The sequence below is a fragment of the Lepidochelys kempii genome, chromosome 11 (assembly GCF_965140285.1).
Source record: "Lepidochelys kempii isolate rLepKem1 chromosome 11, rLepKem1.hap1, whole genome shotgun sequence".
In the NCBI taxonomy this organism is placed as follows: Eukaryota; Metazoa; Chordata; order Testudines; family Cheloniidae; genus Lepidochelys; species Lepidochelys kempii.
In genome coordinates, this window is record NC_136390.1 from 33,924,334 (window position 1) to 33,943,979 (window position 19,646).

Below are 19,646 nucleotides of genomic sequence, written 5' to 3' on the forward strand. Positions count from 1 at the left end.
AATTTCATTATTGTAGCTTCTAGAAGCTTGATCAGGACTTCTTTGTGCTTAGCACTATATGAACACACATGTCAACATACTAACTGGGTGAAATTCTATGGAAATTCTATGGTGTTCTACAGTAGGCAGACTTGATCATAATGATCCCTTCTGGCATGAAAATCTGCGAATCTATGATAGTCCTTGCCCTAAGGAGCTTTCAGTGTAAGACAAGTGACATGAAAGATGGGAAGAAGGGAATACCATCAAAATACAATTTTATAAGCACATGTATATGTGTAACTTTAAAAATGTACAAATAGATAAAGGCACAGCCAACCTTATCTGCCTTTCAATCCTGCCATCATAAATGTAACTGAAAGCTCCGATCTTGCAACCTTCACTGCTGCAAACTCAGAGTGGTGCAGTGGCTAAGAGAGCTAAAATCATCCTTGGATGAAGCAGCAGGGGACGACTCAGTTTAAGAGGGGTTTTGGTATTATGTCTGTACATGCTACAGTAGTGGTGAGCCCATTACTAGAATGCTGCCTTCAATTCTGGTGTCCACACTCTCTTAAATGAATGTTGACAAACTGGAAAGTGTTCAGAAAAGAGTGCCAAGAATGATGAAAAGTCTGAAAAACCTGCCTTGCAGTGAGGAACTAAAGAGGCTCAATCTAGTTTATCCAAGAGAAGGGTGTCATAAATATAAAGGGAAGGGTAACCACCTTTCTGTATACAGTGCTATAAAATCCCTCCTGGCCAGAGGCAAAGTCCTTTTACCTGTAAAGGGTTAAGAAGCTCAGGTAACCTGGCTGGCACATGACCCAAAATGACCAATGAAGGGACAAGATACTTTCATATCTGGAGGCGGGGGCGGAAGGCTTTTGTCTGTCTGTGTGATACCCTTGCTGGGAACAGATCAAGGATGCAAGCCCTCCAGCTCCTGTAAAGTTAGTAAGTAATCTAGCTAGAAAATGTGTTAAGTTTTCTTTGTTTTGGCTTGTGAAATTCGCTGTGCTGGAGGAAATGTGTATTCCTGTTTTTGTGTCTTTTTGTAACTTAAGGTTTTGCCTAGAGGGATTCTCTATGTTTTGAATCTGACTGCCTATAAGATTATCTTCCATTCTGATCTTACAGAGTTGTTCTCTTATCTTTTTTTGTTCTCCTAATAAAGTTCTGTTTTTTAAGAATCTGACAGGGTTTTTTAGATCTTAAAAATCCAAGGCTGGCTTGTGCTCATCTTGTTTATTCTCAAGCCTCCCCAGGAAAGGGGGTGTATGGGCTTGTGGGTATATTTTGGGGGAAGACGTCTCCAAGTGGTCTCTTCCCTGATTCTTTGTTAAATCGCTTGGTGGTGGCAGCGTACCAGGTTTTAACCTAAGCTGGTAGAAATAAGCTTAGGGGGCTTTCATGCGGGTCCCAACATCTGTACCCTAGAGTTCAAAGTGGGGAACGAACCCTGACAAAGGGTAAGAGGTGATTTGATCGCAGTCTGTAAGTACCTCCATGGAGACAAATTTCTGATGGCAGAGGGCTCTTGAATCTAGCAGATAAAGGGATAACAATGACTGAATGGAAGCTGAAACTAGACAAATTCAGACTAGAAATAAGATGCAAATTTGTAACAATGAGGGTAATTAACCACTGGTGTAATTTAACTCGGGATATGGTAGAGTTTCACTTTTAAAATAAAAATTGGATCTCTTTCTGAAAGATATGCTCTAGTTTAACCAGAAGTTATGGGCCTGATTCAGGAATTACGCAGTGAAATTCTATGGCCTCTGTTTAGGTCAGTTTAGATAATCACAGTGGCCTTTTCTGGCTTTAGAATCAGTATGTCTTTAAGAAATCCCATTGACTACAATGAGACTACTCAGGTGAGGAAAGATGACTGCTTAGTGACCTAAATTAGTGACATCTTGCATGTGCAGTATCTGACTTTCTTTTAGCCGCACAATTGGATAATTTTTGTGAACATTTTTTAATAAGGTGAATTTTCAATTTGTAAATATTTTTAAATCGTTTCTTACAGTAGCACATTAACTTGACATAGGGCCCAGTTGAGTGAACAGCTAAAATCTGGCACAAAGTCTAAAACCAGAATACAGACATTGTTTTCCAAATTCTTGATTGATTGAACCTTCCTTGGGAAAATAAAACTGACCACACCACATTTAACCCCTGCCTTGTAGCGTTAAAGTGCTACATATTGTCATTTATACACTTTCCACACTCTTCCCCCATCCATGTTCAGCGACTTCTGTGCAGAGGGATGCCCCATCTTTTGGGAAATGCTGCTCTCATGAAGATCGCCATCGACAACAATGGGATGACTTGTGTGAGTAGACATTGGAGGAAAGGGTCCCTGTGATTCCCCATTGCTAAGATTTTAGTCAGGTGCAAATCGTAATATGTTTCTCGAAATTACGTAACATGGCTAAAGAATGTTGTGACCCGGAGTCTCAGGGGTCACTCAATTAGGATGAACTGCAAAGAATGGGGCAGGCAATCCCCCAAACTGTTGGATTTTCCAATAGTTATGTTTTTACCAAGATTTACCAAGCTAGCACAAAACAGCTTCTATAATACCTCACTGGTTACTCAGAAACCAACAACACAGTTCTTTTTAAGCAACCCAGCCTTAGGCCTCTACCCAGAAACCCAAGTCATTTATGATGAGGATTACTGAAAATCTTATTCATCATATAAAAAAGTTCTACCAATCCCAAAGAATCAGACCCATTACCTCCCAGGTTAATGAATGTTCCAGATTTTACCAGATTCATGCTTACAGTCAATTCTCATTAACTAAAGTAAAAATTATTAAAAAAGAGCGAATTGGTTAAAAGATCAATATACATACAGACCTCAATAAAATTCTTGAGATTCAAATTCATAGCAGAGATGGTGAGTTTTGTAGTTGTAATGAGTTTTCAGAAATAATCCATAGGTTATAGTTCAATGTTTGTGTTCAGGGCGGGCCAGTTAGAAATGGGATCTCAGTCCTTGTCGCTTAAGCTTCCCCTGCATGAGGCCTCAAGCAGATCTGAGATAACAGGATCAGGACCCAAGCCATTTTTTATACAGGTTTCAGGCCTTCAACAGCTCAGAGTCCCTTGGCGAACAATAGACACTCATTTCCTAAGCATTGCTGGTAATTATTCGCACAGATTAACATAAGGCAGTTTTTTCCTGTTTTTGCCTGTTTTTTCACCATTTGCAGAAGATTTGCTATACATATCAAAGAGAGATGAATACAGCAATATCCTATGTTTACAGTTCATCTAAATGTTAAGATGTCCTTTTGATCTCTGAATTAATAGAATACAGCATAGACAGGGACTGTTTGATTACATTGTTGACCTCTACCAATATATATGTAAATACACAAAAACGCAAATATTATCTACCCATATGTTTTTAAGGGTTGAATTTGAGTAATTTATCCTGCAGGATGCTTAACCCTTTCTGGTCATGTGTCACAAATGTAAATAGGATTTCACACACAGGGCAAATTATATTAGTGCACAGAAAAAGGGGCATAAATCACCATCGAACAGTACACAAAGCTGGACCAATACTGGACCTTCTTGCCGCCTTTGTTTCAGCTGAAACAGAGCAGAGTCAAATTACCTCAGCCATAGTGGCAATGGACTTTAGCAACAGAGCAAACTCCTCTGCTTTCCAATAACATGGGAAACACCACTCGACACTACCTGTCACAAAGGCAGCACAATGGATCACATTGTTATTTATTTGCAGATCGGGAGGCAGAAAATGATGCCAGAATGTGCATTTTTCTCTGTCCGCATCCTATCATGGAGTTGGTGTCTGAGTTTGAAAAAACAAAAACAAAACAAGTTCCTAGTACTAAAGTATATAGATGGGATATTCTACTGGATGCCTCAAACTAATTTACTTTAGCATGAATTACAATATGAATTGAGAACGCTACATGAGTGCTCTTTTCATAGTTGTATGATGTACCATTGTAGCAAGAAATGGGCTGAAAGAAATTTTGGCTACTAGATAGCAATTTTTTCCCAGTTTAGCAATAATGTATATTGCTCTAATGGATGGATAAGAACTGATAATCTCAGGGCCTCTCACTAGAGCTAGAATTATAACTGGGGAAGTAGCATTCTCCTTCTCTACTGAGGATGGGACAAGAAGTAATGGGCTTAAACTGCAGCAAGGGCAGTTTAGGTTAGCTTAGGGTAGTTAAGCAGTGGAACAAATTACCTAGGCCGGTTGTAGAGGTTTTAAAGAACAGGTTAGAAAAACACCTGTCAGGATGGTCTAGTTCAGTGGTCTCCAACGTTTTTATGCACAAGATCGCTTTTTGAATTTAAGTATAACCCATGATCTACCCCGCCCCTTCCATGAGGCCCCACCCTGCTGACTCCATCCGTCCTCCCTTGCTCTCCCCTGTCCTCACTCACTTTCACCGGGCTGGGGCAGGGGGTTGGGATGTGGGCTCTGGGCTGGGACTGGGGGGTTCAGAGGTGGGAGGGGGCTCCTGGCTGAGCCTGGGGTAGGGGGTTGGGTGCAGATGGGGTATCCAAGCTGGGGCAGATTGTTGGGGTGCAGGAGGGGGTGCAGGCTCTGGGAGGGGGGTTGGGGTGCAGGCTCCTGCTGGGCGGCACTTACCTTCGGCAGCTCCTGGTTGGCAGTGCAGTGAGGTTAAGGCAAGCTCCTTGCCTGCCTTGGCCCCACACCACTCATGGAAGAGGCCAGTACACCCCGTGGCCCCTGGGCGGAGAGGATGTGGCTTTGCGCACTGCCTTTCCCTGCAAGCACCGCCTCCGCAGCTCCCATTGACCAGAGTTCTCCATTACCGGCCAATGGGAGCTGCAGGGGTGGTGCTTGCAGGCAGGAGCAGTGCATGGAGATCCCTGCTCCTCCCGTCCCCGTCCCTCCCCCAGCCCCCCGGGGCTGGCTGGCTGCTTCCAGGTGTGGCGCAGGGCCAGAGCAAGCAGGGAGCCTGCCTTAGACCTGCTGCGCCACTGGACTTTTAGCGGCCAGAGATCGCGATCAGCTGTCAGAGGCTCCAGGATCGACCAGTCGATCGCAATCTACTGGTTGCTGACCACTGGTCTAGATAATACTTAGTCCTGTCTCCATGCAGAGGATTGGACTAGATGATCTGTTGAGCTCCCCTCTGGTCCTACATTTCTAGGATTCTAAAACATTTTTATAAGAAATAAAAATAAACAATAATACATAAAGTAAATCTGTACTGAAGCATGACTTGATATATTCATAAAATGAAAACTAAGACAAACATACAATGACAATACAAATCACAGTAAAGGATATAAGGCCTGATATTGCAAGTCTCATGGAAGTCCTCTTTAATTGCATGAGTAGCACCATTTACTTACATATTATCTCTTGCTTGAGTTCTAGTTGGAGGATATCACCTTCAATATCTAAGCACTTCACCTTCACCTTCAGTATCTAAGCACTAAGGGATACAATAAGATATCATGAATAGGGTGAAAATTTTTTATTAAAAAGACATATTATAGTAGTAGTGAGTTATCTAACCATTTTGTGTCCAAACATCAGGTAGGTAGATAGTTCAATGCTAGCATTTATGCTTGCAATTAACTGTGCCCCAAATGGGAGAATGGGCTGAACCCTTTAAAAATGTGTCCCTTTTAAGGAGTAAAAATGGTTTTCAGCTGGTCTTAAAAACTTCAGCTTGATCCAGGGCTGTGTCGGAATTGTGCTCAGTACAGATGGAGGAGGGAAAAGGGTTAAGTTTGGGGGAGAACAAAAGTGGACTTGCACCACTTTTTAAATTTCACCAAGATTGAGGCTAGCTGGGGACTAGGTTAGTTACTGGTGTAAACAAACACACAACATCTCTTTTTTCAGCTGTTTAATTTGGAGTTTTATCAACATAAATCTAAAAGTGGAAACCCTCATTATCATGTTTATGTAACACCATCATAAATATGTATAAGGACTATGTTAAAGTCTGGCATAAATATGAAATAAAAGTATTTTAATTATCCTTGGCACTATTGAAATGTTAGAACTCTAAAAGATGGATGTAGTGCTCAGTGTTGCTCAGTGTCTGGGTTTCATTGCATATGTCACACTATATAGTGTGTTCTTGCTTGAAGTCCCAGATCATGGAGTTAAATGATTACCATAGAACCCCTATTTTATGAACTTTGGGGGCTGAGAAATTTGTAAAATTGAACACTTCAAAATTACAGTAGGTGCAGTGAGTAAGTTGCAATATGGTGCACTACATTGCTTTCTTCTTGCTTTCTTCAGTCCACTGCAAAGCAATTTCCAGTGCACTAAAGGCATTGAATGTGAGGGGATGTTGATTTGTTCTTCAACATCAGTTTCATTATGTGATTTCTCCCCCTCCTGCAAAAATCTCAGCTCTCATTTAAAAAAAAATAAATTCTAGTCCTTGTAGAGCTAAGCCTGGATTCAATTATATGCTACAGGCTCAAAAACTAGAAGGTAAAGAATAAGAACTCCAAATTTATTATTTTTTAAAATGTCATGATTTTTAACTCATGATGTTTAGGGGCCTCACTCATGATTTTTCAATGTTTGGGGCTGGCTAAAACAGCATTTCTGGTCCATGTCACCCTAATAATAGACAGGTTTCAGAGTAACAGCCGTGTTAGTCTGTATTCGCAAAAAGAAAAGGAGGACTTGTGGCACCTTAGAGACTAACCAATTTATTAGAGCATAAGCTTTCGTGAGCTACAGCTCACTTCCTCAGATGCATATCGTGGAAACTGCAGCAGGCTTTATATATACACAGAGAATATGAAACAATACCTATTCCCACCCCACTGTCCTGCTGGTAATAGCTTATCTAAAGTGATTTCCAGCACAAATCCAGGTTTTCTCACCCTCCACCCCACCACACAAATTCACTCTCCTGCTGGTGATAGCCCATCCAAAGTGACAACTCTTTACACAATGTGCATGACAATCAAGCTGGGCTATTTCCTGCATAAATCCAGGTTCTCACATCCCCCCACCCCCATACACACACAAACTCACTCTCCTGCTGGTAATAGCTCATCCAAACTGACCACTCTTCAAGTTAAAATCCAAGTTAAACCAGAACATCTGGGGGGGGGGGTAGGAAAAAACAAGAGGAAACAGGCTACCTTGCATAATGACTTAGCCACTCCAAGTCTCTATTTAAGCCTAAATTAATAGTATCCAATTTGCAAATGAATTCCAATTCAGCAGTTTCTCGCTGGAGTCTGGATTTGAAGTTTTTTTGTTTTAAGATAGCGACCTTCATGTCTGTGATCGCGTGACCAGAGAGATTGAAGTGTTCTCCGACTGGTTTATGAATGTTATAATTCTTGACATCTGATTTGTGTCCATTTATTCTTTTACGTAGAGACTGTCCAGTTTGACCAATGTACATGGCAGAGGGGCATTGCTGGCACATGATGGCATATATCACATTGGTGGATGTGCAGGTGAACGAGCCTCTGATAGTGTGGCTGATGTTATTAGGCCCTGTGATGGTGTCCCCTGAATAGATATGTGGGCACAGTTGGCAACGGGCTTTGTTGCAAGGATAAGTTCCTGGGTTAGTGGTTCTGTTGTGTGGTATGTGGTTGTTGGTGAGTATTTGCTTCAGGTTGCGGGGCTGTCTGTAGGCAAGGACTGGCCTGTCTCCCAAGATTTGTGAGAGTGTTGGGTCATCCTTTAGGATAGGTTGTAGATCCTTAATAATGCGTTGGAGGGGTTTTAGTTGGGGGCTGAAGGTGACGGCTAGTGGCGTTCTGTTATTTTCTTTGTTAGGCCTGTCCTGTAGTAGGTAACTTCTGGGAACTCTTCTGGCTCTATCAATCTGTTTCTTTACTTCTGCAGGTGGGTATTGTAGTTGTAAGAAAGCTTGACAGAGATCTTGTAGGTGTTTGTCTCTGTCTGAGGGGTTGGAGCAAATGCGGTTGTATCGCAGAGCTTGGCTGTAGACGATGGATCGTGTGGTGTGGTCAGGGTGAAAGCTGGAGGCATGCAGGTAGGAATAGCGGTCAGTAGGTTTCCGGTATAGGGTGCTTATGCTCTAATAAATTGGTTAATCTCTAAGGTGCCACAAGTCCTCCTTTTCTTTTTCCTAATAATAGAGCAAGCCTCTGCAGGGGCAACAGAGAACTCAGACCTTTCAGTTGGAAAGGAAATAGTGGTGGGGGAAGCTGTCAATTATTTCCAAATAAATAACAAACGTATTCCTGACATATAGCTTGGTATTTATTTCTGTGTTACTATGTTTGTACAGTGTCATCCTTAATTTAGTTTAATTTAGATGTGAAACAAACAGGAAACATTCTGCATATGAATATTTTTGTAATAGTTACAATGGTTTTAAAATATTATGGAATGTTAGGCTGATCTCTCTGCCATGTACATGATTTTAAATATTCAATATCTTACCTATTTCTAATTAAGTACAAAAGTGTGGGCCCAGTCCGTTAAGGCCTTATAGTGTGATTCTCCCCTCGTCCCCACACTGGCTTTAACAGGCATTCCATGCATGGAGATGCTATAGCATTGGGCTTTTTATAATGATGTGTTTCTTACAATGTAGTTTTAAGAGTACTATGTTATAGGCATCTTTACACATTTGAAAGAAATAAGGTTCTAGGACAATATTTTGGCCTTGGATACTAGTTTGCAGGTCCACTGTGAGTCCTGAGGTGATATGTGAATCCAAAACATGTAACTTAATTTTTATAGCTGTTCTTATCATTCAAAAAATCCAAACAGATTTTCACAAAACTAGGTCCATCTTTAAAGTTGGGATGAGGTTGATAGTGGGATGCAGCGCTTTTTCAGTATTTCACATATGTTCTCCGTCAGTAATGACTAAAATTTGATCCTGCAAGCTGCCCTATGCCAACAGACCCTGCACATGCACAGAGGAACTTCTTGGATCAGGGCCTGGATGCCATTTGATAGCTATTAGGTGGCCTTTGAAACGATTTGGTTGTGTCAGTCTACTTTCTAGTGGTCAAGTGTTTGCATCATCAAAGCAGCACCACAAATGGCTGTAAGTTGTACCTTATCTGGCAGTTGCAGCAAGAAGACAGTGACTGAATAGGCACCTAACTACCCTCTTATTCCTGGAAGACATGTAGGCAGAGAAGAGCAGGGACACTTGCAGTAATGCTGCTCGTTGACATACCTGCTCTGTAGACGGGGGGCTGTCAATCCAGTACCTTTTGCAAACGATAAACTCATTTATGAATCTTCTTATTTAAAGAAGGAAAATCATTTTTAGACTGCAACATTCCTTCTCAAGCTTCACTACAGAGTGACGTTTTACAGCTTAATTATAAGCTCCTGCTAATAGGGTTTTACAGTGTAAATGCTGACACAGCCTTAACTTTAGTGACATGAATGGTTCTGCTATGTTAATGATTGAAGACCAGAACCATGTAATAAAATATGCTTTTACCCTCTGTTTCTTTTCTCAGGCCAGGAGCACAGGTTTATATTTATCTGTGAAGTGCCATAGTACACATGATGCTGCACAAATAATAAATATCAGTTGACAACTTCAAAAATGGCTCCCTTATAAGAAGCTGTTTTGAATCCTTCTTCCCCCCAGAATTACCTCTCTAGTTGTATCTGTGTTGGTTGGTGTATTCCTTCACAGAGGTTCCTTCATGCAGAATTTCGAGATGGAATGAGATGAGGCTTAACAAACTATTTGCTGTTCTACTTTTAGACTGTTAATGACATATAAAATACAGGATATGGCGAAATCACTGCCTTTTTTGGGGCAGGAGGATAGAGTGGCAACAGGAGATGAAGGATTGGTTGAGATTGTTATTGCTGTTGCAGTCTTCCTTAGTCTGAGCATGCATGCTTAATCCACATATATGTATGTGAATGTGCATGTTCTTTTGGGAGTCTGCTTGGGCAATGAAGGATCTGATAACTTTCCAGGCTCAACTGTTTACAGTACATGTAGCTTGCTAGGCAGTGCTGCAGTTGCATAGTTAGAAGTCCGAGTGAGGTGACTGAATGTCTTGTGGACGCTTTCAATGTTGGATGCTGTCCTTGGCTTGAGTAGCGAGATGTTGGCATTGATAACTAATGGGGCCATCTCACTGTTGGCTCAGGAACTTGGAGCAATCAGCATGGGGTTTGAGGGCTTGGTAAAGACTGGATTGTGATATGGCTCTGAATCTCCACTGAGATCTGGATTATTCTGGTGGACTAGGGGAAGCTGTATAAGTACTAAATTTAGATGGTAAAACTGGGAATTAAACCTGCAAAAATTAGTTGGGTCCAGCAAGATACAGGTGCCCATTTAGAGTTTTTGCAGTTTTCTGGCACCAGGATGTGTTGGGGTCCAGATTATTTTGATGTACTAGCAGAAGGTAGTTCTCTTTTGATGGCCCAATTTCTGGGTTTATGGCCAAAGTTTGGTGGGATCGAGGTGCTAGATCTGGGTTTTTGCAGTGTTGTTATAGTGGAGCTCATCAGGGTCTAGATATTTTTTGAGATAATAGTAATGGCTACAGATGTTCTCTTTAAAACAGTAGAATTTAGAGGATTGCAGCCAAAATCTGGCAGGATCCTCTTGTGAATCATGAGTGGTGTTTTTTTGCAGTGCTGTTGTACAAGGATGCTTTAGGTTCTGTTTTTTTTTCTTTTTCTTGGAGTAGGAACAACTGTACTGGTTCTTTACTTAAGTAGTGGAATTTGTGGGCCGGGGGCCAAAAATTGTGTGGATGAAGCAGGATCCAGATGCCAGATCCAAGTATTTGAACCACTGTTGTGCCAGGATGCACTGATGTCCACTGTCTGCACCTGCTGCCCAATTATGCCTCAGAATTAGGAGATTGGGGCCAAAATTTGGCTGGATCCAGCAGGATTGCGGTGCCAGATGCGGGTTTTTGTGTTGCTGTTGCACCGTGGTGTGGGTTTCTTGGTGCAGTAGCAGCAGGTAAACTTGTTCTGTCTTGTGAAGTACCAATTTGGGGGACTGGGTACAAAAACCGGCAGGATCTGGCAGGATCCTGCAGGTAGATCCAGCTTTTACCTTTTTCCTGCAATCTGGCCAACAGCCTCATGAGTGAGCAGGAGCCATGTGACTGTGGCGAGCTGGGGTGTGTAGTTGCCTCCTGCTTCAGAGCTACCTGATCCGAATACTAAGCAGAGCTGCCGCCGGAGCTGTGCATGTAACACGCTGAGGAGACTGCAAAGGAAAGTGTCCGTTCCAGAGGCAGCTCGCAACATGGAGATTAAAGACCAAGGAGCGCAAATGGAGCCGCTGCTACCCACGGTAAGATGCTGCTTGCTGCAGTCTGCCGCAAACCCCGCCAAGCAAGCGGAGCCGCTGCTGGGGAGGCGAGCGCATCGCGAGGCGCAGCGAGAGATGCTGCCCTGCCTGCTTCTGTCCGTGCCGAGGTCTCTTCTTCCTTCCCCGGGGCCGGGGAACCGAGGGGGCTGCAAAGCCCGCAGGCAGAAGGGGCTTTTCAAGGCATTTCCCCCCAATATGGATGTGGTTTGGGTCACAATGCGTGTGGTTTTCACTGAGTGAAAAAACGCGATGGTTTGCTCCGGGGCTGGGAGCAGCAGCCGGGCTTGCTGTGTGCGTCTCTCGGCTCCAGTACGTGCGGAGGCGCCTGCCTGCATTTCTGTAACGAGGGAAGGGGGTCCCCACTAGACCTTCTCGCCATACTCCCGGGTGCTGGGGGTGGGCACAAGTTGGTTCTGCTGTGGAAAGGGGTCACCTGAGTGTGAGGATCCCCGTCATTCAAATACCGAAGGGTTCTCTTTGGAAGAGTCCCTGCCTCTCTCACAGAGGGTCTGTCTGGGTCCCTCTGTCACATTCACACTCCCCCCTCTGTTCCCTGGAGGTCCCTAGCCCCCCAACTTGTACAGAGGGACACTGTTTATCTGTGGGGCCCCTGTCACTTGTGCTCCTGTACAGGAGTGGTCAGTTGGTCTGTGGGGGGTCCCTGTCCCCCATGTATGTGTATATATGCACATACATGTATGTGGTATATGGTCAGTTTGTCTGTTTGAGGGAGGGTCTCTGTCACATTCCACAATACACATTCCATCCCTCTGTCTATGGAGCAGGCTTTCACACCCAGAGGGTCTGTCTGTTTGTGGTGGCTGTGGTACAGGCAAGCACACAGAGGTTGTCTGGGTGTCTCTGTCCCATGCACGGAGGGTCAGTCTGTGAGACTGTATGTCACACACTGAGGGTCAGTCTGCAGGGGTCCCTCTCATGCTCACTCACAGGGTCTGTTTCTAGGCGCGCGTGCACTCTCTCTCTCTCTCTCTCCATGCACAATTAATATCAGTCCAGTGAGACTTTTTTAGCATGACAAGTTGTACAAATTTTGCCAAAGTGTAAAAGGGAGCTGGACCCTTCAGCTCTCTGTCAGAGGTGGATAACATCCACCCATCATAGTGTTTAACATTCAATCACCTGTGGCCAGTTGTTGCCAGTACCTATTCCTGATCATTTGGTGGGTTGCTACACAGGACAATGGCATCTCTGGCATCTCTCTCCTTTCTCCTAGGATCAGGCACAGGGTTTCCACACTGATGTTTGGATGAGAAGGCTCTTGCGATTCATGATAATTTTGAGGAAATACCTCTTGTTGCAGTTCCTTCTGTTTTAGACCTTGGCACAGAGACATTGGAGACATGATCTGTAAGTCTCTTCTCTGCCACATTGGTTGCTTTGGGCTATACTTTGTGTCCCCCAATTTTCACCTCGTTTGTGGTCACTGATTCAGTATTTGGTGAGAGACTGCCATAGTTTTGTACATGTCACAAGAGTGAGATGGTTTGATGGTTCTATGCAAGGGTCTGTAGCAGTCTAACTTGTTTATGTTTTTGATTTCTTCTTGCTAGTTGCTCTTATACTGGTTTAGGTGCTGATCTAGCATCTTGAATATATTTTGGGCTTGAGGTGGGGGTTGTTGGTTCCACTGATCAGAATTGCTGTCTCTGGGGAGTGACAGTGCATAGGGATGGATTGTGTTGCATTCAGGTTTAATTTTTGATCCTCAAGTAATTTTCAGTGGATGAAACTGCTGTGTTGGCTGAGAAGCTGAATATTCTTTCCTGTATGTTGATTAGCAGGGGGAATTGGCCCAGTTCTGTTCTGCAGCCCTAGTTACTGGAGTTTCTGTGCACACGGAGTACTTATTCACAGTTGTACAAACATAGGGTTTCTTTTATGGTTTTATCCCGATTAGATATTAAAGATGGGCCCTGGCTTTTCCTTCCACGTAGAAGAATGAGTTGGATTATGCTATCAAATAGTTCTAGCAGCAGTTTTATTAGGTGGAGTCTCTGTGTGTGTCTGGAAGGTTGATTGTGTACTCTGCAAGGCTCTATCTGTATGATGGATGGACTCACACACGCTCTATTTCTGGGAGGTAAGAGAGGTAGCATTGTTTTCCTGCTGTAGCAGTGATGCGAAGGCACAGCTTCCCCAGTCTTGAAGCTAGTTGCCCTGCAATGCTCCTCTGCACAGGGCAACATGAACCATGGCAGTTCTTCTGCAGTACTCATCCCAGCTGGTGACTGGCCTCAGTGCCCGCCTGGCCCTAAAAGTCCTTTATGTGCTCTCGGCTCTGAGTGTGTGGGGTCCTTGTAGCAGAGGACTCTGGCAGGGCTTAGGTATCTGGAGTCAGTGTTACCTAGACTATAGTGTGAAGTAGGTGGTGGTATTTTTAAGAATGAATCTCCCCTGTTTTTTTTTTCTTTCCTGGGCTAATCCCCACCTCACACAGCTGTAAATAAATTCAGCTCCAGTTTAAACTGTGCAAGGACCCCAGTCCTGGAGCAAATACATTTTTATTTCAAAATATAATTTAAATTTGGTTTGGATTCAATTGGGTGTGAAGAAAAAGCTCCCAGCCCCCAAAGTTTGCTGGCTTCAAGTTACCATCAATACAGAACAAGAGCCAAAGTTCACCAGCATCTGAGGTGGCATCTCTCAGTGAAACTTCAGCTCAGTATCTCATGCTGGGAAAAAAGTTGTTAGTCATGGTGAGAAGATGGCAAATGACAGTCCTATTTAATTTATATGTTCTAGTGCATTTAGCTATTGCAAAGGTCATAACCTAATTTGCTACAGAAATTCCACATTCAGCTTAACTATCAAAAGCGAATCTGTTTTCCTTGTTACCCTGAGACCTATCCGGTTATTATTTTAGGATGTGAGTTGATGTTTAAACAAGATCTCTTGCAGTTTGTAGAAGGTGATGAAATGTTTTGCTACCTGCTCTTCTGAGGAATTATATGGAAGTAGACTTCCTCTTCACCTTTTCCTTATTAGAGTCTCTTTTTTACTAACTCCTTTTGGAAAAGTTCCTCACCAGTAACAGCACTTCTCCCTGCACCAGGGGAGCCACTTTTCAGTGTGTTTTGCAAAATGAGGTGGTTGTGTGTACATTTCTTCATGGATTCCTAAGATATTTTAGTCTTTAAAAGCTGTTCTGGGAGAAGTAGAATTAAATTAAAAATGGAAAATCCGAACTAGAAACAATCTTTTCAAATTGCTGTTTTAGAAAGTGCAGATATGGCATTGCCACATTTTAGTATTCAACAGAGACTAATGGAATGGAATGTAAAATTAAAAAGGTCATAGAGGAGTTTTTAAACCAAGGGCTGGGGGAAAGCTGACAGGTTCGGAGGATCACGTGTTTGAGACAGAGGCATCTCTTAGGGGAGGATCTGTTAACAGGGATTCTCTATATTCTAGTAAAGAGAAAAGGATAGACATTGATAAAGTACGGGTAAGAACTCAAGAGAAACTGTCAAATGAAAAAGAGTCCCTATTCAATTACATCACATAAAGGCAGACAACTAAATATTGACAAATTTTACAAGTGCTTGTATACAAATACTTGAAGTTTAAATACTAAGATGGGTAAACTAAGGTCCCAGGTATTAAATGAGGATATTGATACAATAGACATCACAGAAACTTGGAGGAATGACAATAATCAGTGGGACATGGTAAAACCAGGGTACAAAATTTATAGGAATGACAGAGTAGGTCAAGCTGGTGGGGGAGTGGCACTATATGTGAAAGAAAGCATAGGGTCAAATACATTTAAAAATTTGAAATGAATCAAAATGTATCATGAAATCTCTATTGATAGAAATTCCACACTTGAATAATAAGAATATAGCAGTAGGAATATATTACTGACCACCTGACCGGATGATGATGGTGATTGTGAAAAGCTCAGGGAGATTTGAGAGAATGTAAAAATAGAAAACTCCATAATAATGGGGGATTTCAACTATTCCCATATTGACTGGATACATGTTACCTTAGGATGGGATACAGAGATAAATTTAATTATATTATGGTCACTATTACCAAGTGGTTCAGCTATACTCACCTCTTGGACCAGATCATGCGCCACTTAGGACTAAATTAAGAATTGCCTCTCCCCTTGTGGGTTCCATGACTAGAAGCAGTCATTAATGGTGTCTAGAAATTTTAATATTGTTCTGGGAGGGAAAATACCAAAGAAACCTACCACAGTAGTATTATAAGTGATCTCTCTCCTGCCACCCATCTCCACCCTCTGACAAACAGAGGCTAGGGACACCATTCCTTACCCATTCTGGCTAATAGCCATTAATGGGCTTAACCTCCATGAATTTCTCCAGTTCTCTTTTAAACCCTATTATATTCCTAGCCTTCACAACCTCCTCAGGCAAGGTGTTCCACAGGTTGACTGTGCGCTGAATGAAGAAGAACTTCTTTTTATTTGTTTTAAACCTGCTACCCATTAATTTCATTTGGTGGCCCCTAGTTCTTATATTATGGAAACAAGTAGACAGGCCAAAAAAGAATTTGAAGAACTACTAGCAAAAGACACAAAAACTAAAAACAAAAAAAATTAATTACTCAGAAGCGGGAAGATGCCAAACAAATAGTGGGGCCACTGGATGACTGAGGTGCTAAAGGAGTATTTAAGGAAGACAAGGCCATTGTGGAGAAACTAAATGAATTCTGTGCATCTGTCTTCACTGCAGAGGATGTGAGAGAGATTCCCACATTTCAGCCATTTTGTTTAGGTGACAAATCTGAGGAACTGTTCCTGATTGATGTGTCAAATTTATAAATTAAACAGTAATAAGTGACAAGGACCAAATGGTATTCACCCAAGAGTTCTGAAGGAACTCAAATATGAAATTGAAAACAAGTGGGGGGGTCAGTGCTAACCAGCCAATTCAATTAAGGTGGAAGTGGGCTATTCTCAACATGTGCCAGCAATGCCCCTCTACTGTGTACATTGGCCAAACCAGACAGTCTCTATGGAAAAGAATAAATGGACACAAATCTGACATCAAGAATTATAACATCCAAAAACGAGTAGGAGAACACTTCAATCTGCCTGGACACTCAATAACAGACTTAAAAGTGGCAATTCTTCAACAAAAAAACTTCAAAAACAGACTCTAGTGAGAAACTGCAGAACTGGAATTAATTTGCAAACTGGACACCATCAAATTAGGCCTGAATAAAGACTGGGAGTAGATGGGTCACTGCAAAAACTAATTTTCCTCCTGCTGATACTCACACCTTCTTGTCAACTGTTTGAAATGTGCCACCTTGATTACATTGAACTCATTAGCACTACAAAGGTGATTTTTTCCCCTCCCTTCTTGTCAACTGTTGAGAATAGCCCACTTCCACCTTAATTGAATTGGCTTGTTAGCACTGACCCACAACTTGGTAAGGCAACTCCCATCCTTTCCTATGCTGTGTATTTATACCTCTCTACTGTATTTTCCACTCCATGCATCTGATTAAGTGAGTTTTAGCCCATGAAAGCTTATGCCCAAATAAATTTGTTCGTCTCTGAGGTGCCACAAGGACTCCTCGTTGTTTGTGCAATGTAACTTATCGCTTATATCAGCCTCTACACCAGATGACTGGAGAACTTAAGAACAGCCATACTGGGTCAGCCCAAAGTATCCTGTCTTCTGACAGTGGCCAATGCCAGGTGTCCCAGAGAGAATGAACAGAACAGGTAATTATCAAGTGATCCAGCCCCTGTCGCCCATTCCCAGCTTCTGGCAAACAGAGGCTAGGGACACCATCCGTGCCCATCCTGGCTAATAGCCACTGATGGACCTATCCTCCATGAATTTATCTAGTTCTTTTTTGAGGATAGCTAATGTAATGTCTATTTTTTAAAAAGGCTCCAGAGGTGATCCTGTCAGTTATAGGCCACTAAGCCTTACTTCAGTGCCCAGAAAATTGGTTAAAACTAGAGTAAATAACAGAATTAACAGACACGTAGATGAACACAGTATGTTGGGGACGAGTCAACCTGGCTTTTGTGAAAGTAAATAATGCCTCACCATGAATTCCCATTAGAATTCTTTGAGGGTGCCCACAAACATGTGGACAAGGTTGATCCAGTGGATATAGGGTAATTGGACTATCCAACAAGGTCCCTCACCAAGGATCTTAAGTAAAGTAAGTAGTCATGGGAAAGAGGAAAGGTCCTCTTCTGGATCAGTAACTGGTTAAAGGACAGGAAACAAAGGATAGAAATAAATGGTCAGTTTTCAGAATGGAGAGAGGTAAATAATAGGGTCCCCAAGGCATCTGAACTGGGACCAGTGCTATTCAACATATTAATAAATGATATGGAAAAAGGGGTAAACCATGAGGTGGCAAAGTTTGCAAATGATACAAAATTACTCAAGACAATTAAGTCCAAAGCAGACTGCAAAGAATTACAAAATGATCTCACAAAACTGCGTGACTGGGCAACAAAATGGCAGATGAAATTAAATGCACGTTGGGAAAATATAATCCCAATTATACATACAAAATGATGGGTCTAAATTAGCTGTTACCACTCAAGAAAGAGATCTTGGAGTCATTGTGAAGAGTTCTCTGAAAACATCTACTCAATGTGCAGCAGCAGTCAAAAAAGCTAACAACGTTAGGAATCATTAGGAAAGGGATAGATAATAAGACCATAAATATCCTAATGCCATTATATAAATCCATGGTTCTCCCACACCTTGAATATTGTATGCAGTTCTAGTCATCCCATCTGAAAAAAGATATATTAGAAATGGAAAGGGTACAAAGAAGGGCAACACAAATGACTGAGGGTCTGGAACAGTTTCCATATGGGGTGAGAGTAAGAAGACTGGGACTTTTCAGCTTGGAAAAGAGAGAACTAAGGGATGATATGATAGAGGTCTATAAAATCATGAATGGTGTGGAGACAGTGAATAAGGAAGTGTTATCTACCCTTCACATAACACAAGAACCAGCGGTCACTCAATGAAATTAAGAGGCAGCAGGTTTAAAACAAACAAAAGGAAGTACTTTTTCACACAATATGCAGTCCATCTGAGGAACTATGGAACTCCTTGCCAGTGGATGTTGCAAAGACCAAAAGTGTAACTGGGTTCAAAAAAGAATTAGATAAGTTCTTGGAGGATAGGTACATCAATTAGCCAAGATTGTCTGGGATGTAACCACTTGTTTTTGGGTGTCCCTAAGCCTCCAACTGCCAGATGTTGGGACTGGATGACAGGGGATTGGTCACTTGATAATTGCCCTGATCTGTTCATTCTCACTGAAGGGTCTGGCATTTGCCACTGTCGGAAGGCAGGATACTGGGCTAGATGGACCTTTTGGTCTGACCCAGTGTGGCTATTCTTATATTGTTAGGTTGATATTCTTACCATATTACATATTGATTTCTGTATGTTAACCTCTTTTACTTACCAATCATCAATATTTTAAAAATCCTTTTTTAGTATGAATGTTTTAAAATTATAAGAAACAATTGTGGTTAATAAAAGATTGCTGTGAAGTCTGTGTGTGTGTGTGTGTGTGTGTGTGTGTGTGTGTGTAAAAAATTGTGAAAGAGAGTTTGCAGATTCTGTCTGTGAATGTCTTGGGCATAGGGTGACCAGACAGCAAGTGTGAAAAATCAGGATGGGGTGGAGGGTAATAGGAGCCCATATAAGAAAAAGACCCAAAAATTGGGACTGTCCCTATAAAATTGGGACATCTGGTCACCTTTCTTGGGCAGGTTCTCAATTAGAGTCAAACGCAGTTACTTTGCCTGTCTCAGTGGGATCCTTGCATATCCATGATGTTGCAAATGGCTCCCAAAAACACTTTGTTTATATAAAGACTTGTTTTAAGATTATTTAGGAATACATGTCTATTTCAGTTGTGTTTTAAGACTGTCATTGTTATGTTTTAAAATCAATATTAGTGACTAACTGATGTAAGCAGAATGTCTGTATATAGCAGGAACTTCATCCTCTCTTCGTATCTACGAGCGAATTTGTACATACTTACTGATAGATTTTTTTTTTTTTTCATGAATGATTGCACGGCATGTTGTTTTTCTTATGTTCTCTAATGACAGTGGTGGCAGTAATGCCACTATAGTTAATGATGAATTGGCTTTTCCGTTCTAAGATCAGACTTTTATCATCTTGCCTCTTTGGGTTGATGCTTTGGCAAGGAAGGTTTCAGTTTATACTCCCCTCTTCCCCTGGGATGAGTGGGGCAAAAATTTTCCCCCTTTGACCAAAATGGGCAAATCAAGGAAGAATTTTCCCATAGTTTTAAAGGTTATGCTATTTTATTTTATTTAGATTTA

The 19,646-nt window shown here is 42.0% G+C and overlaps 1 protein-coding gene across 1 annotated transcript in view; it reads left to right on the top strand.

Moving 5' to 3' along the window:
- The first annotated feature begins 11,088 nt into the window (after window positions 1-11,088).
- SLC4A10 (solute carrier family 4 member 10) overlaps window positions 11,089-19,646 on the top strand; it is a 272,796-nt gene continuing 264,238 nt past the window's right edge. The window contains exon 1 of the mRNA XM_073305622.1: window positions 11,089-11,284. Coding sequence (XP_073161723.1) covers window positions 11,237-11,284 — 48 coding nt within the window. The 5' untranslated portion in view covers window positions 11,089-11,236. The remainder of the gene's footprint in view (window positions 11,285-19,646) is intronic.